Raw genomic sequence first — 23,533 nt, forward strand, 5'->3', positions numbered from 1 at the left:
ATATGAATTATCTGAAATCAAGTTAAATTTTGAGATGTTTCTAAACTAAGGCCCTCATATCTCCATTGAACTCATTCTCTAATATAATAAATAACAACATTGCCAAAAAATAACCACTGAAAATACAGAAAAATAGAACTTTGTTCCATATTTGTTTGTTTCAAACAACCGATGAGACCAGAGTCGAAGGTGAATTAATGGAAAGAGCCTCACATTTTCATTTGGGAATAAAGGGAGTGGCTTGGGCGAAGGCTGAAATGATGCTGTAACAAAATAAATGAACTTTCATCCTTGTATTTAATCCCAAATAATAAGGTATTTCTTGACTGCCATGCATGTCTTATGAAAGACCCTGCATTTTTATTGGCCTTCTCAATGGGGAAATGTAAATAAGAAATCACGATTACCATCTGGTCTACGAGGACAGCTTACACTAACACCAATTTCCATGGAGGGCACACAAGATGGCCCGGGGTGGCACCTTGGGGCACCATGGAACACAGTGTTAGGTTCCACCTTTTATTGACATTTCTGCTAATTTACCTCGCTACTACTTGATAGCAGCAGTCTAACTGCATCTAAAGTACAATAGTAAGAACAAGTAGGAAGGAGGGAAGTTACTACTTAATGGGTCGAGAGCTTCTGTTTGGGTTCATACAAAAGCATGAAAATGGATAGTGGTGGTAGTTGCTGCAATTAAAATAAAGTGAGATAGGTTTACAGGGAGTCCTCAACTCAGGAGTCAATCAGCAAACAAATGTCAAAGTATGAAAAGAAGATTCACACATAGTATGGGCTAAAGACCTAAATAAACATTTCTCCAAAGAAAAAATACAAATGGACACCACATATGAGAAAATGTTCAACGTCCTTAGTCATCTGGGAAATTCAAATTAAAACCTGAATGAGCTACCACCTCACAACTGTTAGGATGGCTATAGCGAAAGAAAAAAGAAAAAGAGAAAGTAAAGAAAAAATTAGAAAAAAGAGAACAAGTGTTGGCAAGGATATAGGTAAACTGGAACCTTGTACTCCGATGGCGGAAATGCAAAATGGTGCAGCTACTATGGAAAACAGTGTGAAAGTTCCCCCCAAAGTTTAAAATAGAAGCACTTTATAGTAGTTCCTGAAAACCCTTCTCCCCACTGTCCCCCCCACTCCCCTCTGGCTATTGTTAGATTGTTCTTAGTTTCAATGACTCTGGTTGTATTTTGTTTGCTTTTTTCTTTCATTGATTATGTGCCAGTTCAAGGTGAGAGCATATGGTATTTGTTCTCACTGTCTGGCTTATTTCACTCAGCGTGGACAAAGCCAAGGGGGAGAGTGGAAGCAGGGGAGGGAGGGAGGGTTTGGAGGAGGTGGTGGGAGAGGTGGGGAGAAAATACAGACAGCTGTCATTGAACAGCAATACAATAATTTAAAGATAAATAAATACTTTATTGTTTATGCTAGAAAATAAAATAAAATTGCCCTGGCTGGTGTAGCTCAGTGGATTGAGCGCAGGCCTGCGAACCACACGATCGAGGTTCAATTCCCAGTCAGGGCACATGCCTGGGTTGCAGGCCAGTTCCCAGCAGGGGACTCACGAGAGGCAACCATACATTGATATTTCTCTCCTTCTCTCCTTCCCTTTCCCTCTAAAGATAAATAAATAAAATCTTTAAAAAATAAAAATAAAATAAAATAGAAGTACTACATAATCCCAGATCTGGGTATTTATCCAAAGGAATTGAAATCAAGATCTTAAAGAGACATTAGCATGCCTATATTATTGCAGTGCTATTCAGAATAGCCAGGATGTGGAAACAACCTAAATCTCCATCAAGATGAATTGACAAAAAGTTTTGGGTGTATATATATGATGGAATACTATCCATCCTTAAAAAGGAAGGACATTTTGCAATACGCAAGAACATGGAAAACCTTTAGGGCATTATTTTAAGTGAAAGAAGTCAGACACAAAAGACAGATACTGCATGATTCCAGATAGACGAGGTATCTTAAATAGTCAAGTTCAGAATCAAAGAAGAGAGTGGTGATTGCCAGGACTGAAGGCGGGAGGAAAAGAGGAGTTACCAGTTGACTAGTTTCAGTCAATAAGATGAATCAGCTCCAGAGATCTCTGTACAACATTGCATCTCCAGTCAACAAGAATGTATTATACACTCAAAAACATAAGAAAGTTGATCTCACGTGTTTTTATGACATTAAAAAATTTCAAAATATGGAAATATTTTTATATTAAGTGAACACGCAAGAACTTGAAGAACAATGTGAAGTTTGTGAATTCCTGGTTTTCTGTATACAGAGGCGGGCAAAAGTAGGCTTGCAGTTGTAAGCCCAGAAAACACAGTTTATTCTTATATTCTTACTTATTAATTTGGATTTTTCTGTATGAACAACTGCAACTACTTTTGCCCACCCTGTATATTATGGATAATTAGTGCACGCTAAGACATTCTTAAAGAATTTAAGTTATATTGGTGTGATTGCTCTCAGGACATTAATGTTCTAATTGCTGCCTTATGGGTTTTTTAATTTGTTTATATGTGTACAAAGTGTAGTTGAAATGGTAATTTTTTAATTCATTGACTTGACAAAGAGAGAGACATCAATTTTGTTTTTCCAGTTATTTATGGATTCATTAGTTGATTCTTGTACGTACCCTGACCACCTGCATCCTTGGCCTACCTGGCCAGGGCTGAAAAGATAAATTTTATGTTATGTATATTTTACCACCAAAAAAAAAAAATAGAAAAAACTAAAGGACCTAAGATTTCATGACCTTGACACCTAGGAACACACCCAGGAATTCCTTGCTCATTATGCATTCTTGTCAGACCTGTACCTCCTTGTAGATACCTTAGATGCAGTAATACTATATGTTGATGTCAGAGGATCAGAAGGAGTTATTTTTTTGTCACTTACATCATAGGAAATTTCCTAGGACTAAGAGATTAAGACATCCTGCCATTTGTTCAAAATGAAGTTAATTTCCTTACTTTTTGTAAAACTGAAAATTACAAAATGTTATTTCCTTTTCCAAAGAAAACAGCACAGCAAAGATAAGTGTGCCACAAGCATGGCAATTATCAGCAGCTAACTTCAGCTCCTGCGAATCAGACCACGTTTTCCATTAGAAGAGAATTGTTGTATCACAAGGCTCTTGTCTCAAAGGGACAAAGCTAGATTTCTTGTATAACTTCTTAAAATTAATTTATATGAGTCTTAATAAGTATAGAATTAGCAAGGGCACAAATGAAGAGTATAGCCTGTTAATAAACGATATTTCCATAAAACCTTATGATTTTAACGATAATCTAAAATTTTTCTAATAAATCTCAGAGACATTTTCTGACCTTACAGAACCCAATCTATGATATGAGAATTTCAGATATGTTTCTACAGAAAACAGTAGATTCTAGGGTGCCCCTCCAACACTGTGTAAATATCATGGCCAACATTATCACTCAAATATTGTGGTAATTTTTTACAGGTGACTGTGATATAATACATTTTGTGTATTTAATGCTCCTTCTTTTAAATTACTGCAACTTTTTGTACTAAATTTCCTGAATAAATAAGCAATTATAATTTTAAAACATGAGCACATAATTTCAAAATCTATAATTAGGTTTAAAATCCCTGAGGAACTAATTAAACTATTAACTTTTATTCATTTAAAATAATAAGGTATTCTTGAGATCCATCTACGTTGTCCAAAATGACAGTATTTCACCTTTTCTGATGGCTGAGTAGTGTTCTGTTTCACATACATGCACAGTTTTCTCTATCGAATCCTCTATCAAAGGACCCTTTGGTTGCTTCCATGTCTTGGCCACTGGAAATAGTGCTGCAATAAACATAAGGGTGCATGTATCTTCATGGATAAACGTTTTTAAATTTCGGGGTAGATACCCAGAAAAGAAGTTGCTGGGTCCTCCGGTAACTCTACCCTCAATTTTTTGAGGAGCCTCCATCCTGTGTTCCGTAGTGGCCGCACCAGTCTACATTGCCGCCAGCTGTGAACGAGGTTCCTTTTTCTCCACAACCTCCCCAACACTCGCTATTCCTTGTCTTGATGGACCTTGAGAATATCATGCTAAGCAAAAGAAGTCCGACAAGAAAGTAAAGAATCCTATGATTTTACTAATATATGGGATCTAAAACTGAAAGCAACAGATAGACAAACAAGATGGATAAAGAAAAACTCACAGACACAGACAACATGGTGGTTCCCAGAGGCGGGTGGGGTGGGGAGCAGGCAAGGGTAGACGGGGCCAAATACATGGGGACAGAAGGAGAGTTGACCTCGGGTGCTGAACACACAATGCGATATAGAGATTATGTATTATAACAATGTACACTTGAAACCTGTATCATTTTATTAATCAATGGCACCCCAATAAATTTAATTAAAATTTTCTTAACAATAATAAGGTATATCTGGATAATGTCCAAAACACTTAATTTCTGCACCATTTTAATATTAAAATATAAAAGAGAAAAATATCAACCAAAGTAATATTTCCATATACTTCTACTCCAGGAAAAAAAAATTGAATTTATACATTTGGGAAATATGTACAAAGCTGCTAGTAAAACCCATGAAATTGACTGACTTATACTCTGAAACAGTGAAATGCTCTGTGTCCTGAAATTGTGTAATTCATTTATAGTTCAATTTCTCCAACTATGAGTACATAAAAAAAATAACTCCTTCAAGTGTCTGTTGGGGGTTCCGGTGATCCGTGCAGAACAGCCACACTGTGCACTCATGTCCCCATTAGCTTTCTTCGCAGGACCAGCTTTTGTAAAGATCTTTGCAGTGGCACATACATTTGCTCTCAGATGAATGTCAGGTTTGTGTATAAATTTGACTGACAAATGTAATAGAATATTAAGAACTCCCACAGATATCTGAAAGACATCCAGATCAAATACAGCCAAAGAAAAGGCTTAGGAACAATACAAAATCTGTGGGATCTATTTTATTCCACCAAAACAATCATAAAAATCAATTTTCTAAAGTGCATATGCAGTGTTTATACGGCCAACAGTGCCTAAACTGTACTGACAAAGTGGTTTTTTAAGTGCAAAGTTATCATATTTGGAAACAATGCCCATTTACAATCTAGTTCATTAAACACAGGCGCTCAACCGATAAACAATGCAGTTAATCTGCTCATCTGATGTTTGTCCAGAACATCACTTCCTTCTTCAAACATATTGTTTCTACAAATGCTAGAATCCTAGAATAGTAGTTTTAGCTCACAACGGGATTTTCTTTGGATGTTATGGTCTAGCTTTGGAGGTTGGAAGAAAAACGCAAAGGCTGACCTGCGAAGAGCTTTTGAACACTTTATCCTCCTTAAGTACCTAGGCATCTCTCTGAACCACACTGGGTGGAGAAACAAGAACTGTGTTTGGTGTCTCCGCCATGCTGCTGCTTAGATCAACGAAGGTGAAACATAATAATTGCATCTCTCTGGATCTCAGGCCTCCTATCTTGAAGATGTGAATTGAGAGTAACTTCATAATAAGGAAACGTAACAGAAGCATCTTCTTTCTTTCCAGTACTGGAAACATCAACAAAATTTAGCCATCAGCTTTTAAGCTAAGAGAGTACCTATGTTAACGTTATCTATACAGGGTGAATTATCTGGATGCTAATCTGGCCATTTAAAATGCAGATACGTTCTTATAGATCTCTTCCATACTGCTGAGAGCCATGGACGCTCATTCTCAAACTACTCTTTTCTTTGTAATGATTCTTTAGAATAATGCAGATTTAGCTACTGAATATTCAAATGTAAAACAGATGAAAAACAGGATGGTATTTTACAATATTTTAATAAAATATGGAGCATTCTTTATGCTAGATCTTTCAGATTGCTAATAGAAGGGATTATCACTGTGATGAGTAAACAACACTTTATTAGTTTGCTTTTTGAAGTTTGGACTATAGTCATCTGAATCATTTATGGAAAGAGGAAAGAATTGATCTTTAAATTTAATTTCTTAAATTTTGTGATTTCTCCAACATACAACTTCCTGTAGCTGGCATGACTAGGAGGCTATAACGCTATTGCCAGGAAGCCAGAGGGAAAGCATGAGTCATCCAATCAGGGAACAGTGTTCCGAAAAAGGAAACTTCCAGACAATTAATTACCAGAGGGAAAGGGGGGCGGGAGAAGCAGGAGAGGGGAAAGGGGGTATAAATGGTGATGGAAAGAGTCCTGAGGCCGTGAGTACACAGTTCAGTATACAGATGACGTATTATAGAATTGTGCACCCGAAACCTGCATAATGCTATTAACTGATGTCATCCTGAAAAAAATAAAAATTATAAATAAATAAAAGAAAAACATCCCTAATGCTACAACTAAAAATAAGAATATAACTATATTTCAAATTAACCATTTCTCACATCAATTTTAAATATTCCTGGCATTTTAAGTAACGTTTACATTTTTATAGTTGTCGTTCAGTGCTTTATAGGACTGCTGTGTATGTTTTGAAGTACTAAAAAATTTGGATGCGAAGTGTAGAGGCATTAAATGGCAAATGCAACTAAAATTTTTTAAGAATGTGAGTTTGGGTGAAGTGGAAACAAACCTCCAGGGCTACCACCTTCCGTCCAGTGGGGCTGCCCCAACCTGCGCACCACTCCCCGGGGCTGAGCCGTGCGTGGCTTCTGGGCTCTGAGAGTGTGTGACCTCTTGCCCACGGCACGTGGGTCCCAAATCTCTCATCTCTGAAGGACCAGCTCAGCTTTACAACTGGCCTGCCAGGTGTCATGAAAACAGAAGGAACCCTCCTTATAGTAAAACACATTTGATTGGTCCACATTTGGCGCAGCCCAGATGTGGGATGGGAATCCTCCGACCCCAGCCCGGTCTTAAGCAGCTGAGTGGGAGGGACTTGGAGGAGGCGCGGTGGTCCTGCGCGGCTTCGGGCCACCGGCAGGCTCCCGCGTTGCTGATGTGGTTTTCATCATTTTCCCCCGAGTCTGCTCCTGCTTGTGGGTCCTTGTGTCTCATTCCAGTCGATGCCCGCGCTTCCAACATTGCTGCTCCACTAAATTTGGGGCGCAGCTTAATTCAGGAAGACAATACTAGCCATCTGGATGCCTAGTGGTGAGATATTCCTGTCAATAACTAAAAAAATAATTCATTGTGCTCACAGTCAGCCCACTCCTGGGAAAGGAAAGAAAAAAATGTAAAGTAAAGCAAGTATTTTATGTTTTTACTGGGGACAGTGTTTAAGTAATCTATTTGCCTCAATAACTAAAAAAATAATTCATTGTGCTAACAGTCAGCCCACTCCTGGGAAAGGAAAGAAAAAAATGTAAAGTAAAGCAAGTATTTTATGTTTTTACTGGGGACAGTGTTTAAGTAATCTATTTGCCTCATTTGATAAACATCTTGGATATTCTCTAAATAGCAGTTAATAAAACTATAATACTGAAGTTAAAGATAATTTTTCATTAAATATGCTAATGCTAAGTGTTTTAATAGTGGCTTTTCCCTAATTGCTTAAATAACTTCCACATTTTTAGTTCATTAACTTTAACAACTCAGTGAAGTAGGAGGACAGCAAGAAATCTTTTAAAATGAATCTACTAATCTAATGTAATTTCACTTGGCAAAGCTCAAGCAGTGAAATAGAATATAATCATCTATCTCATATTATCCTCTGAATATATGCTTATACCCTTTAAGTAAAATATTGGTACAGTCAGAATAGAAAGTTGGAAATATTTTGCATCAGAGAAAAACAAATACCTTATGATTTCACTTGTATCTGGGATCTAAATCACAATATAAATGAACAAACCAAGCAGAAACAGACTCATAGATACAGAGAACAAGCTGATGGCTGCCAGAGGGGACGGGGCTGGGGAATGGGGTGGAGAAGGTGAAGGGATTGAGACACACACATTGGAGCCCTTTGTGAAGCACAAGATTGTCTAACCACTGAGCTGTACACCCGAAACTGACACCCAATCACACCGAATGTCAGTTGTAGTTGAAAAGTTAAATAAAATTTAAAAATGGTTTATATTTGCTTCAGTGGTATTATCAAAAGTTTCTAAATTGCATTTCAAGTTCACACTATCAACACACTCGGTGAAACACTCCTGAGTCACCTCATTTCATACATTCTCCTGCGGGGAAGAAAGTCTGTCTTCACTAACATTTACGTAAAGACACTTGGCTATGCGGGGTGGATAAGACACAGTGCACAAGAAACACGCTCAATGACGCACTCCAAATTTTCCAACAGACACAGCTTAATGGGAGACACACATTCTCCCTCCATTTTATTCCCCCATCACCTCTCTATATGTCTTCCCATTACCCAAGTGCTATCTTTTTATCCAGTCAGGCTTTGATTCAAAGCCCCAGCAGCTCTCCATTGCTTATGCAACCAAATACAAATGGCTTTGGCTCCTGTGTACTGCTTTTTCAAGTGCTCCATGACCTTCCAAAGCATATCCGTGTCTTAGAAAACCCCAAGTATTTTTCTGCCTCCTCCATTTCGCTCCAGCATCTGTGGCGGAGGCTGCTGGTTTCCCACCGAGACCTGTTCCCTGCCTCTCCCATTTGTATGCAGTTCCCTGGTCCTCTAGCCGCCCAGTTGGACTGAATTTACCAGCCTCCTTGAGTAGCAACATGGATCAAGTTCTCAATGCAATGTGCGTAGGGTGACATGTGTATCTCTCCATGGTCCCTGCTTCTTGTCATGAGCTAGAAGAGTGTTCTTCAAACAGGCACACAGGAAGAGGGCTCTGAGACAGTGGCTCTCGGCAGGCGGTCTCCAGACCAGGAACAGCAGCAGCACCTGAGACCTTGGAGATGCAAATCCTCAGCCCACCCCCAGAACTCCTGAATCAGGAACCCTGCACCTGTCTGAGCAAGCTCTCCAGGTGACTGATGCCTATTAAAACTGGGGGAGCACTGGCCTAGGGGATAGTGGAGGGCATACACGTGGAAGTGCCTGCCTGTTCTGAAAATGACCCTCAGGAGCAGTGCCATGCCAGTGACCTGGCCTCTATCGTAGAAAGTTTATTTGTGCAATCGCATGGTTTCTTAAGCGACCGAATGGTTGAGTCTCTTCCTTCAACAGCTCGGCATTTGCCCCGAGTGGTAGTTATTCTCTCTGGGATGGCCTGATTAACGTTTCCACCCTGTTTAATAGTTCCACTTGCTAAAATTGAAATCCTACTCGGATCTTCGCAAGTGAGCACCAGCCCGTTGCCTAATGCCAAAGAACACCAGGCTGTTGTTGCTTTCCGTTAACTGTTGGACACACTGCTGAACACTCAAAACAATGCAAGTCGAATCATACCACTCTTCCACATCAGATTCTCACTAGAATGTCACAGCGTCTAGGCTGAGATGCAGATGCTCAAGTAGGCCTACGAGGCTGCACCTAATAGGACACAGGTCAACCTCTCCAGCTTCATCCAGAGTCATTCCGCGTTTCTCTCTGCTCTAGTCACACTCCCCTTCTCTTCTTGGATCCTGGCCATGTTTTCCCCCCTTTCCCAGGAGCTCCTTCCTGTACTGCTCACTGCACTGTCTCACTTCTTCTGCTCACTGGTCACATCTCTCCTTAAATATCCTTCTTCTCCCCACCCCAATGAATATCATCATAAAGTCAAAGCCTTAAAACTCTTTCAAGCCTTTACTTTCCCCTTCATAACCCTTCACCATTTTTGTAATAATTCATTGCTTCCTATGAATGCTGTTCCTGGGTGTCATGCCCCGCCCTTAACCCTCCCCCACCCACTGGAATACAAAGAGCCACATTAGGGAAGAAGGGAGCCTGCCTGCTCCCTCTGCATGCAGAGCATCCGGTACCAGGCCAGGCACAGTCAGTCCATGTGCGTTACATGCATAAAACATGGGTTATTTGAGTCTCAGATCACATGAAATCGTAGCTCCTGAGACTATTCGGATCCCTTGTCCTTATAGAAGAATGTCATTTCCAGGGGTTTCATTAATCAGGAATGTCCCTATCTCCTGAGAAGGATGAAGTTCCTGCTCCTGTTTGTGTTAACGATTCCATCAGAAAGCATTTATGAAGCGATCTGTTTCGTCTTGGAATCTTACAATCTACGTTAGGAATACATCCTATATCACACAATGCTGTGATTTATTTTCTGAAAAGACAGGTTCAATTACTACAGAGCTTTGCTATACTTTTGCAAGCTGGGGGGGAGTGCATTATCCTTTTCCTAATTATAATCTCATCACTTCAGCATTCCCACCTGCCCTTAGGTGGACCATAACCCAATCTCATTTCATATTTTCTCCAGCAGGGCAGACTTTCGCTCCATTCATATAGGCCATTCAATGTTCCCATGCATATCTGCCTCTGGGCTTCACTTCTGCACATTTATTTCCATCTGCCAGGAATCTTCTCAGAATTAGGCCTTTTTTCTGGGCCATTACTCACATTGTGACTACCTTGCGTGCCGGTTTCTTCCCTGCCTACCCATGTTCTGCCAGGCCCGTAGCAAATGGGTTCCCGAGTTCTGACTAAGCAAATGCAGGTGATCTGAAGTGATTCTTGTGGGTTCTTCTCAGGTAGTGGGTCCCTCATGACCTGCTTCTGCCCCCGAATATGCTTAACAGTGTGTCCATGTCTTACGATACAGGAGGCGTAAAGGTTACCCAGCAAACACAGGGGGAGGAGAACTTCATGGAGTACGTGCAGATGAAAACTCAAACACTTCCGAAAGATTAGAGCTACCTATTCATCAATACATAAAATAGTAAAAAATGCAACTCTGGTCTAGGGCCACTGAAGAGTCTGCCAGATGTGCAGTAAACAAAAACTGTCAAATGTCAAGCACTAAATGGAGGGTTGGCGAGGACAAACCTCTAGCACTTTGCACACACCTGAAACCATGAGCACCTACAGTAAAGATGCAGGAAATTTCAACATATAGACTATTTGTACAGAAAGTATTACTGAGTAGAAGGGGATACCCGATCTCCCAGTGGGATATATTAAAGTACAAAGGCAGAAAATCAGGGGTATAAAATATTCACAGTGAGCAAAATTCTGTATTTCTCCTTAGCTAAATTAACAGCCTCACATGCCCTCCCTTTCCCGTGACTCTCTGTATAACAGTGCCTAGTTAAAGTAAAACATTACTTCCCAGCTGAGAATGCCAAGCAAGTGTCATCTTTCTGCCAGGAGCCTGATTTGATAGCAGGGCAAGTCGCCATGTGATGCGAACCCAAGAGCTACCTACCATGCGGCAGTTTTCCTGGGAGAAAATCCCAGACGGTCCCTGTCCTAGGATCTCCTGGCCTGAGAACATGTGTGGTACTAGCCAGCACTTTAACACACCAGAGTGCGATACATTCAGTGCCCAGGGAGAAATGGGATATGGTGTAGAGTTGGAAATCTTTCCAGCTCACTAAGGAATATTTGGATGTGTGCTCAAGGCACCCTCATTTGTAAAGGAAGGAAGAAAGCGTTTACGAAAAAGAAAGAAAAGCAAGTAAAAACATTTTGCTGAATGCACTGGAACTTAGAACTATGTCTTTTCCCCTAAGAACGATGCTAATAAACATCAGGGCATCAAGCTATTTTTCATTTAAGTGCTGGATTGCTATAATCTTTGAAGGTTAAGATCAATATAACATCAAAGTCGCCTTGCTCTCTGAAGATAAATACTATGATAGTCTACAAAATCAATAAACCAAATTAGCAGTTCACCTGTCTAAATTTCTTGATATAATGAAGAAAGTTTGCAAAACAGGAGGTAACTGTTTTTCTTTATTATTTTAAACTGGATAATGAATTACTTATAAGCCACTGTGGCCAAGACTCCAGATGTTTCTCTTTGCTCTGCCATCACTCTGGTCACAGAGTGTTCGTCCTTGTTGTTTTTTTAAATAAAAGACTCAGTTACATGACAGCAGCAACTACCTCTTCCATCCATCCTGCTGAACACTGGGTTCCATCAATCCGCAACCAGAACACACTTCTGATCAACCTGGCAGCTTAAGGAATCACTTAAACCCTAATCAGAGACACTTACAGGGAAATCGAGGCCAGGGTTCCAGGGGGGCAAGCATATTGAAAACTCAGTTTCTGAAAAGTGATCTGTGTTGAAGCTAAATACATGCACACACATGCCACCAATTTCTACAAAACCCGAGGCAACATGTTTACAATATGCTTATCTGCAAAGAAGTGAACAACATAATATGTATTTTAAAAAGATGCTTTCGTGTATACTCAAGTGGCAGCATTCAGAAAGTTCAGATGATGAGCTCCTCTTTTTACTTGCTAGGATACAGGCTGGAACCTGTAAACATCCTTACTCCTCAGTGCCCCGTCTGAGCACTGCTGCGTCCTCAGCATCACGGTACCAAGGTTATTCTGCTCGGGGCTGAAATACACGTTAGCATGGACAGAGCTCTCCCCATCCTGGAGCTCACACTCCCCTTGGACAGACAGAATAGACACCACAAACTGACGACTACAGGCTGGAATGACCAGGGAAGATGTCACAGACTTCCAAAGAGAAGGGCAAAACTGGAACCACACAGAAAACTCACGTCTTCTTTCAGTACGACCTTTTCTCCTTTCTTCCCTTTGCACTGAAACTGGCCTCCCCCAGTGCCCCGACTCACGGCCTCCTCCCCCCTCACAAGGCCACTCCCTTCATCATTGAGCCCTCAGGACACTGAGGTTTTGGTTGGCTTCAAATTACCCTAAGACAAAGCCTTGGGTCTGTTGACCACAGGAACAGAGTTTCAGTCAACCTAGAAATGACACCTAGGCCTCAGTGTGTCTCATCTCCAGACCCAGAAAAGCAGGGAAACCAGAGGAAGCAAGGCCACGGCTGATGTTAGGACCAGACACAATGATCAGCTAACCCTCCCCCAGCAGCGACCCATTAAAAGGGACCATGACCCTGACCGTGACCTTAACTCCCTTAGTCACCATGACTGATGATTTCCCTCATATCACTCATCCCCTGGAAGCCATCCGGGAGCCAGGTCTTTGACCACTAGCTCCCCTGGGCCTCAGGAGGATGAGCTGCTTCCCCGACTAACACACCCTGCTTCTTTCCTTCCCATCCCTGCATGTGTCTTAATTGGGCCTTGATGTGTGCAGCAAATAGACCCCTTTAGTCCAATGGCAGCACCTCTGTAAACAGTGAAAGGGGTAAAAAGATGGAAGGCAGTAGGTTGAAGAGTGTGCAGGGTTAGAACATCTGATCAGTTGAGAGAACAACTGTCTGGCTGGAAACGAGAGAGTTTAAACGTTAATCCGACACTCTTCCGCCATGACCCTGATTCCTCCCGAAGGGCACATTACCAAGAAAACACCTATCTGAAGCACAGTCACCTTATTTTCAATGACCTAAAATGTGCTTTATTGCAAATGGGATTTGAGTGGACTGAGAAGGGGAGCAGGGCTCGGTGCCAGCCTTTTGTCTCTGGTAAGACCACTAGCTTAGTCAAATTCAGAAGATTAGACTGTTTCGAAAAGGAAGAGCAATTTCTCTGGAATAAGAAATGTATGTGATAGTCCTGACTATATTCACTCATTTACAAGGGAAGGATAAGAATGTGTGGATTACTAATTTAAACCAGGAGAAAACATTTGCCTGAACTGACTAGATTTAGGATATTACATTTTTGGTATGATTACATAAAGTCACGCAATTCAATATGGTTTCACAGAAGATTACATATAACTCACTTGTATGGTGGGGAGACTACTTAGGTTAAATGGTGCCTTCTTCTTCCAAAGGGCCTTTAACAGGCATCATATAAGTTTTCACAGAGATGGACAAAATTTTATCATTTTGTCCTTTGGGGTAAGTTTAGCACTCTAGTTTTTATCATTGTTAAGTTGAGACTAATTTGAGAAATTTTATAGAACATGATCAGCAGTCGAAGCCCAGAGTAGCAGTGGCCGCTCTCATGTGTTTTTACCATTACAAAGCGCAGGCTTCTAAATGACACATTTCCGCCCCCGCCCTGGGTGTGTCCACTCAGGCTCCTGGTACAGGAGGCTATTCAGAGCATAAAGGTATTTCAACTCAAAAGGTTCCCTCATCTTTTCAAAGGGCTTCTTTGCTCATATTCAAAGTTCACCTTAAAACTCTTCCATGTACCTCAAGTCTACCAAGGTGAGTTGAAAATCTCTTACTCTAAATTCCTAATGTCTCGTGTTAAAATCCTTGCTTATTACAGAGGGAAAATTGCACACCTAAAAGCTGCTATTTCTGTAACTATTTGACAGGAAAGAGAGTGACGGGTCTCGAAATAACAGTAGGCTTCCCAGAGGTGTCCAGGTATAAGAACTAAGATAATTAAGATGCAGTAGTGTGAAGACATCTGCCAATCAAGAGCAGCTCCATTTCATGAAGAGAATCACTATCCAAGCTGTTACACACACATATGTGTATATATGTATATACATATATACATATATACACACACAGTAAGTCATACAGACATGTATGCGTACATATCTGACTTGTTGGCATTATCTGCACAAAGCTGAGATAAAGAAATGTGTAAAGCCTGCATGACTGGAATGTTTTCTTTCTCACGTTTGCTGAAGTGCTAAGCTGACGGACTATATAAGGGGTTTGTTCACATGCAGGTTCATAGTTGCACATGGCGATCCGAGAATCGAGACTCTGGGAGGTTTCAGTCTCATCAAAGCTCCACAGAGGTCAGAGATCAGAGTGAGAATTTTTGTGGCAGGGCCTGTGAGCAGACTTCTTAGCAGAAACTGATTGCTCTTGCTGCGAGTCCCTTTCCCAAGTCCTTTCCAGGCTGGGGTGTGGAAGGGTGACCTTCAAACACTTGACCAGTGGAGACAGCTTCAAGAAAACCACTTAAGGGTTTGAGATACTTTCACATTGTTGGGACACATGAGTCTGGGGTCTGAGTGCCATGTGAGACCACACGAAGAGTCTGTGGACCCTGAGGTGTGACTCTTGCCAGAACTGGAGAACAATGAGACGCTGGCTCTCACTGCTTTGGTGGAGGAAGCCGCCAAGGGCCGAGAGGCGGGCTGAGGGAGGAAGGCAGAGAGCCTTGTGGACCAGCTGTGAGCCAGACAGCGGCCAGCACTTGAGCCAAACAATAGGATGAGGACTGGAGAAACAGTAGAATGCTGTACCTAGGAGTGCATTCCAGAGCTGGAATTCACTATTGGGTGGGCTGAATACCAGTGCATTCTGACTACTATAAAATGCATTAGTTAGAACTTGCTTCTTTCACATAAAAACTAGGTTGCTATTGGGTATACGGCAGGGAAAGCAATGCAATAGTAATTTCTCAGGCTTCCACGGCAGATAGTGCCAATGCTCCTAATGACCATTTTTAACTACATGATAAGAGATTCCTCAAAAAGGTAAACTTAGAATTCTGATATGACCCAGAAATCCCACTCCCACTATGCTTGTCCTCTATGAAGCACTCCTAAGATCAAGAAGTTAACAGGTAAAAGGGGTCAAATATATGGGGATGGAATAAGATTTGACTCTCGGTGGTGAGCACAGAATGCAATATGCAGGTCATGTATCATAAAATCATACACTTGAAACCTGTATAACCTTATTAACCAATGTCACCCCAATAAATTTAATAAAAAATAAAATGTGATGACTTAGATTATAGTAAACATTGCAACAGCTGTCTTTATAAATATCCATGACTACATCAGTGAATAAATTGGGTTTCAAAGTTAAGCTTGGTTTATATAGTATATCTAAAAACACAGAAATGGTGAGTTCACTTAATAAACAACACAATGTTAATAAATACAATCCTGGAAATTGGAGACTGGTTTCTTTTTAAGAAAATATGTAGTAGCAATGGTGTGGACAAAAAGGAGGTCAGAAAAGAGCATTTTTTAATAAATAGCAATAGCAACTAAAAGAGAAAAAGAAACAGTTTAATAAAAACATACATTGTGTTGTAGTCTTATATTAAATACCTGTAAATTTAGCCCAAATTCTTTGAGATACAAATCAACATTGTATTAGTTCTCTTCTTCCTTCCTATGAGCTTTGTTCTTTACAATTGAACTGGAGGCTTTATTTTATTAAATTTTATTTATTTATTTATTTATGTATTTATTTTTAAAAGATTTTCTTTATTTATCTTTAGAGAGGAAGAGAAATATCAATGTATGGTTGCCTCTACCATACACGTATGGTGCATTTCCTGCTGGGAACTGGCCTGCAACCCAGGCATGTGCCCTGACTGGGAATCAAACCATGAGCCTTTGGTTCTCAGGCCCATGCTCAATACACTGAGCTACACCAGCCAGGGCTGGAGGCTTTATTTTAAAATGAACCTTGAAGTAATTGTGATGGTTCATTTCATTACTTCAGCAATAAAATACAGCTACATGCAAAAAACCCCAAAACCACCAACTTACACAATACACAAAAATAAACTCAAGATGGATAAAAGATAAATAGAAGTCATGACACCATACAAGCCTTAGAGGAGAACATAGACAGGAAAATCTCAGATATTCCATGCAGCAATATTTTCACCAATATGTCTTCTAGAGCAAGGGGCATAAAGGAAAGAATAAACAAATGGGACTTCATCAAAATAAAAGGCTTCTACACAGCTAAAGAAAACATCAGCAAAATAAAAAGACAACCCATGGTATGGGAAAATATATTTGCCAATGATACCTCAGACAAGGGTTTGTTCCCTAAAATATATAAAGAACACACACAACTCCACTCCAGGAAGACAAACAATCCAATTAAAAAATGGGCAAAGGACCTGAACAGACAATTCTCCAAGGAGGACATACAGAGGGCCCATAGACATATGAAAGGATGCTCGGCATTACTAGCCATCAGAGAGATGCCACTTTACACCTGTCAGAAAGGCCATCATTAATAAATCAACAAACAACAAGTGCTGGCAAGGCTGTGGAGAGAAGGGAACCCTAGTGCCCTGTTGGTGGGAATGCAGACTGGTGCGGCCACTGTGGAAACCAGTATAAAATTTCCTCAGAAAACTAGAAGGGGAACTGCCTTTTGACCCAGCACTTCTACTGCTGGGATTATACCCTAAGAACCCTGAAACACTGGTTCAAAAGAACCTATGCACCCCAATGTTCATAGCAGCATTATTTACAATAGTCAAGTGCTAGAAACAGCCTAAGTGCCCATCAGGAAATGAGTGGATCAAAACACTATGGTACATTTACACAATGGAATTCTATGCAGCAGAAAGAGAAAAGGAGCTTATACCCTTTGCAACAGCATGGATGGAACTGGAGAGCATTATGCTAAGTGAAATAAGCCAGGTGGTGAAAGACAAATACCATTTGATCTCACCCATAACTGGAACCTAATAAACAAAACAAATAAGCAAGCAAAAAATAGAAACAGAGACTTGGAAATAACAAACTGACAGTGACCAGAGGGGAGAGGGGAGGGGGGAGGAGGATGGGGGAAAGAAAGGGCAGGAGTCAAGTCAAGGAACATGTATACAAGACCCATGGGCAAAGACAACAACGGGGGTGGAGGAAAGGGATTGAATGTGGGTGGGTGGTGGAGAGGGCAAGGGAGAGTAATGGGGAAGAATGGGGACAACTGTAATTGAACAACTAGCTAACTAACTAACTAACTAAATAAATAAATGTTTAAAAAATGCCCACTTGCTCCTGTAATGGTGGCAGCCGTGTAAGTGCTTTCGAGGGAAATAAAGTACCTACGTTTCCTTTCCCCTATTGTGTCATTACAGTGCTTGGCCCCTCTGTGAACGAAGCCAAGACGATCTCTGGCTGTTCTGTAAGCAAGGGCAGGTCTAAGCTGCCATCACTCACCAGGGGAAATGTTCTGGAATGACTTGAACTCTTTCTTTCAAAATGCTCTTTGGCAAGGCCTACACTACCTACCCTGTCAGGTCCACCAGAGCCCCGTATAGTAAATTATTTCATTCTTCTTTCCCTGTCAGAAAGGCACCGGTGTTTGGTCAGGAATGTGAGTACTGTGTGATGGTTTGAGGCCTAGCCTCAGCCACAGTCATTCAGCATATGAAAAAAAAATACATGAATAAATCGTTGATACATCTGCTTTTACTCTCTGTTTTGAGAAGTCTCGAGCTGTAATCATTTCAATTAAAAGACGATGTGTAAGGCTGCATGGTAACAGCTGTTAATATGCAATTTGGCGATGGGAGGCTGTCATGACATGTGTAGACACAGGGCCATCACAGGTTCCCCTAAGCACACAGATTAGAACATAAATTACCATCGCAATGGGCAGAGGCACAGGCCATGGGTGGCTGTCCCCATTTACTTGGCTGACATTTCCACATGTGCTCCAGGAGGCTTGATCCAATGCTAACTAAAGAAATGCGGTAGAATGCGAATCGTGTGAATCAGCTTTATGCACTTTGAAACATACAACTATTTTCCCCTGTGATTGTAAATTCAGAGTTTTTAAAACAATTATTACTCACAAAATAAATTGGAAACAAAGAAAAGCTACAAGGACCAGCTTGAAGAAAGCTCAAAATATCCGAACAAATAGTGTGTTCCTGCTTTGAACATTTGCTCTCATTATGTTTTTGATACAGGAGATAGGTTAGTTCGCTTGAACACTATTAGTTCCATATACAAAATAGCTGGTGGAAGACATTAGAGACAAAAGCAATTACCTTCTCTTGATACTGCCGCCTGGAGGAATCCAGAGACTGGATGAGCGCCGTAGCATGGCCCACGAACATGGCGTAGCAGGTGGCCCCGACGATCATGCTTAGCATGGTGATCCAGAGGTCGGACATGCTCACCGGGGCCTGGGCTCCGTACCCGATGCACAGCATGTGGCTCATGGCTTTGAAGAGTGCGTAGGAGTACTGCTTTCCCCAGGAGTCATTCTGGAGCGGAAGAGAAGAAGAAAGCGGCCTGAGCCAGTGGGACAGCAGCGTTTTCGCAGGCACCTCTCCTGACGGATGTTCTCAGGACTTGATGCTCTCCGAAGCCTGCCTGGCACTAGGGCACAGAAGTAGTGCGCTGTGAGGATACGCCTTCCTCCTCTGTTTCAGGGTTGTTGTTTTAAAAACTACAGTTACTTTTGGGACAACAGTGTGAGTGTCACATAAAAATGCCCAGGACGAATGCTGGTAGGCTCATTCAAAGTTCCTAAGGAATCTGGCCGCTGTCTAGAAACACATTTGTTAGCTGAGATGGGTGTGAACCAAGTGGAGGAATTTTGGTCAAAACGGTGAGGCTTTGATTTTTTAAATCCAAATTGACAAGTTATTACGGTAGTCGTTAATCCCATTTCTTAAATGGGAAAGTAAACATATTTTGAAATACTGGTCTGATAAGTGGAAAGACTTCTCTATACCCTCTCTCAGAGTAAGGTACATTCACATTCAAATGTCAAGGTTGGTGGTGAATAAATCTTGTTGGCTTTTGAAAAAAATACTTAAAAACATAAAATAAAATAGGCAAAATAATATCTTGGCAAACCGCCTGGAGGATTTTTCTTTACCTGTGGGGTAAAGAAAAAGCTGACTTCTGAAATTAGTTATTAGATGCAACTTCTGATGTCATTTCAAAACTTTATTCCAAGCTCAATTCTATGAAAATAAGCATCACACTCCCTAGCCCAGGACTTACATGATTTATGAGGCCACCTGCAAATGGAAAGTTGGGCCTTTCAGAACTCAGGAAAAAACCATTGTTAAAGATAATAATATATAAATATTTTCCTTCAAACTATGTTATTACTTATAAAACTTACTGGGGTAATAGGGACAGATGAGTAATAACAAAAATATATTTCAAAAACTAATATTTTGGTATAATTATATGTACTACAATTAATAATAATATAGTATTATTGCGACATCCTGATTGATCATACATTATTTCTGGCTCCCTTTCCTGCAAATTAATTTCTTAGGTCATCAAAATTTATACAATTAGTGATTTCATTTTTAATGATAGAGTCAAAAGTGACATCAGTTGCTTTTGGCTACCAAGGTCACAAATGATTGTCAATACTTTTTAATTTCAAGAGAGATCTTTCTGTTCATGAAACTGTAACTGGAGCTATTCAGAGCATTTTGTGGGCTGTGAAAATATTGGGGTAAACTTCGAATAAATTATTTTAATACATAAATATTAATACATCTGGAGTTTCTTCTTACAGAACAACTTTCTATAGAAATGTTACTTCATAAAAATAATTTACAGATATGTGTAAATGTGATGTTTAAAATTAGATCTTTTATTAGGAGATAATTATACATTAAAATGCAAATTGTAAAAAATAATAGCGATACATCCTTCACCCAGTTTCTCTAATGGCTACATCTTGCAAAACTATAAGAAAATGTCACAGTGAGGAAACTGACGTGCACACAATTCAGTAATCTCATTCATACCTCAGTAATTTACATGTGCTCATTTGTGTGTGTATTTAGTTTCATGCAGTTTTATTGCCTGTGTAGGTCCGTATATTTGTCAACAGTCAAGATACAGAACAACTGAATCACAGCAGACACCCCTAACGTGGCCTTCACCTTGAATTTAAATGTGTGCTATGGCATTTCCACATTTCCTCTGACATTGCCTGCAACTTGCTCAGGTCATACAGGAAACCAAAAGTAGTTCCATGATTCATATGGAATCTAAAATTTATGTTTACACATTCTATTCCCTTCTTTTCAATCACAGCAATTCATTTTTTTAAATTGCCTTTTTTGTTAATAATTATGTTTTTAAATTATTTTATTGTTGTTCAAGTACAGTTGTCTGCATTTCCCCCCCACTAGTCCTCCCAATCCCAGCCATCCCCACCTTCCTCCCTTGACTCACCCCTTCTTGGTTTTGCCCATGTGTCCTTTATAGTTACTCCGGAAAACCCTTCCTCCCATTCCCCCATTATCCCCTCCCACCTCCCCTCTGGTTACTGTCAGACTATTCTTCATTTCAATGTCTCTGGTTATAATTTGCTTGCTTGTTTGTTTTGTGGATTAGCTTCCATTTATAGGTGAGATCATATGGTATTTGTCTTTCACCACCTGGCTTATTTCACTCCGCATAATGCTCTCCAGTTCCATCCATGCTGTCGCAAGGGGTCTTGTTAATAATTAGCTCATTTACATCTTAACATGAAAATGGTCTTATGTCCCATAAAATGTGCTGATCTTTGAATTTAATCTGTATTTCTAGGCTGGTAGATATTTGCTTCATAGTGTTGGAGCAGTTTTCAAAACTAGGCACTGTAAACTATGAAGAATGCTAGTAAGTCCCCGATCTGCCTTAGGGCAATGCTTGTGTGCATTCTCTACTTGGCAGCAACTTATTGACAATGTTTACTGCCTAACCTCCACAGGCACTGCCTTGGAACTTGGGCAGAAGATTTAATATTTGTGTAGATACTGCACAAATGGGCTCCTGAAACGCTCACCTGGGTCCTACCCTGGTGCCTGGGGGAGCCTCTCCTACCTCTGGGGTGGTCACTAGGGCAGCTACAGCTGTGGTTGCCTCTGCCAATCTGGGGAGATCTGGCTGGGCCACCTTGGGGTCACACGGCGCCCAGCCTGCTGAGGCATGCGCATGTGTGCCTGCAGGCCTGACCCCTGTGTGCCCAGCTGCCCCCCGGGAGCCTTCATTTATTCACGTCCAGGCCCCATGGTCCCAGAGGACTTCACTTAGGAAACAGGAATTCGAAAATAAAGCTATTAAAATTGCAAGATAGTGGCAGCAGAGCTTTCCACCAAGTGCAGGGTTCTTCCGAAAGAGGGTCCTCCAGCAAGGGCAAGGTCATGCCCCACATACCCATGAAGCCATTCCCACCTTTGTCAAATGAACTTTGGCATGAGCAGAAATGTTTACAGTTATTTTAAAAATATGTTAAGTATATGTGGATATTGTGTCCATATTCTAATGGGGTTTTCCAAAATTAAATTTTTAGATTAAAAAATTGAGCATGACTTTGGGTGGTAAATGCAATGTAATATATAGGTCATGTGTCACAGAAATGTACACTTGAAACCTACATAATCTTATTAACTAATGTCACTCCAATAAATTTAACAGAAAACAATGTTGGATCATCTAATGTGCAGCAGATGTTCGTCTCCAGGTGTGCCCTGGCGTTAATATACAGGGTGTGGCACAAATAATGCCTCTTTTTTATTACAGAATATTTTATTACAAAAGCATAAGCATGCAATGCTGTCATGTAACAATATCACACTCAAGCACAGCATCGGACATTTTAGGTGAAATGTTCAAATCAAAACTATGAATTATTATGTGCATTACCCTCCCAACCACACTGAAGCAGGTGTTACTTCTGTGGGACCTTGTATTAGGTCCCCTAAAAATTGAGCTGATGCCTCTTTATTTTTCTGGACCCTGCTATGGGTTCCAAAATGGACTATTTATTAGAAACCCAATGGCCAAACTGGTAAGTAACAAAAGAGCCGTGGTGGCCAAGACACAGAAACAACAGGTGATTGGACAAGAAAGATGGTGCATGTACGCAATGGAGCACTACTCATCTGTGAGAAAGGATGGAACACTGCCATTTGTGACAACGTGGATGGACCTTGAGAGTATCATGCTACGTGAAATACGTCAGACAGAAAATGCTGAGAACCACAAGATTTTACTCAGATGTGGGACACAAAACTGAAAGCAACAAATGAACAAAAAAGAAAACAAACAAAAACTCTTAGACACAGACAACAGTATGACCACAGGGAAGGGAGTGGAGGTCGTTAAAGGTAAAGGAGGTCAAATACAAGGGATGGAAGGTCTGACTTTGGGAGGCGGTCACACCATGTAATATACTGATCATGCATCACAGCACTGTATACTTGAGACCTAGATAATCTCATTAACCAATGTCACCCCAATTTAATTTTCAAAAGTTGAACATGGTAAGTTTTGAAAGCCCAACCTTATAAACTTTGGATTTGCATGTGGCTGCTGACAAATAAAATATAACTAACCTTATTGGGTTGAAAGAGTTAAGTTTCTTGAAGTGAAATTGTTACTCATTTATAAAATGAGGTCAGGCTGCCATCCACCTACCACCCATCTATCTCCCATCCCTCTCTACCTGAAGATTTCTCACAGATCAGCATGAACGTAGGCAAGAGAATGAGGCCCACCCCAGAAAACAGAGTGGGGGCCAGTCGGAGGGGTGAGAACAGTTTTTAGCTTGAAGGGAGAAACCTCTGGAAGTTTTTCAGCAGGGAATGATATAATCTGAACTGTATTTTAGGAAGACTGATCAGGCAGAATTGTTGAGTAGTGGTTCTCAACTGAGAATGACTTTGTGGAGCCAGAGAACATAGTGACCTGCCAAACACTACCAGGGTTACAAGTGCACACAGGGAAGATTCAGGGGTTCGAACCCAGGCACGATGGCTCCAGAGAACATGCTATTATAACCACTACATGATACTGCTCTTGATTTTATAAACCTGCCACGTTTATAACTTCAGGAAAAAAAAATTAGGCTGAA

The 23,533-nt window shown here is 40.7% G+C and overlaps 1 protein-coding gene across 1 annotated transcript in view; it reads right to left on the reverse strand.

Annotated features, from left to right (window-relative positions):
* HCN1 (hyperpolarization activated cyclic nucleotide gated potassium channel 1) overlaps positions 1–23,533 on the reverse strand; it is a 303,766-nt gene that overhangs the window by 73,274 nt on the left and 206,959 nt on the right. Inside the window, exon 4 of the mRNA XM_037038480.1 lies at positions 18,699–18,917. Coding sequence (XP_036894375.1) covers positions 18,699–18,917 — 219 coding nt within the window. The remainder of the gene's footprint in view (positions 1–18,698; positions 18,918–23,533) is intronic.

This window comes from Sturnira hondurensis, unplaced genomic scaffold (assembly GCF_014824575.4).
Source record: "Sturnira hondurensis isolate 20B ecotype Veracruz unplaced genomic scaffold, ASM1482457v3 Scaffold0024400, whole genome shotgun sequence".
In the NCBI taxonomy this organism is placed as follows: domain Eukaryota; kingdom Metazoa; phylum Chordata; class Mammalia; order Chiroptera; family Phyllostomidae; genus Sturnira; species Sturnira hondurensis.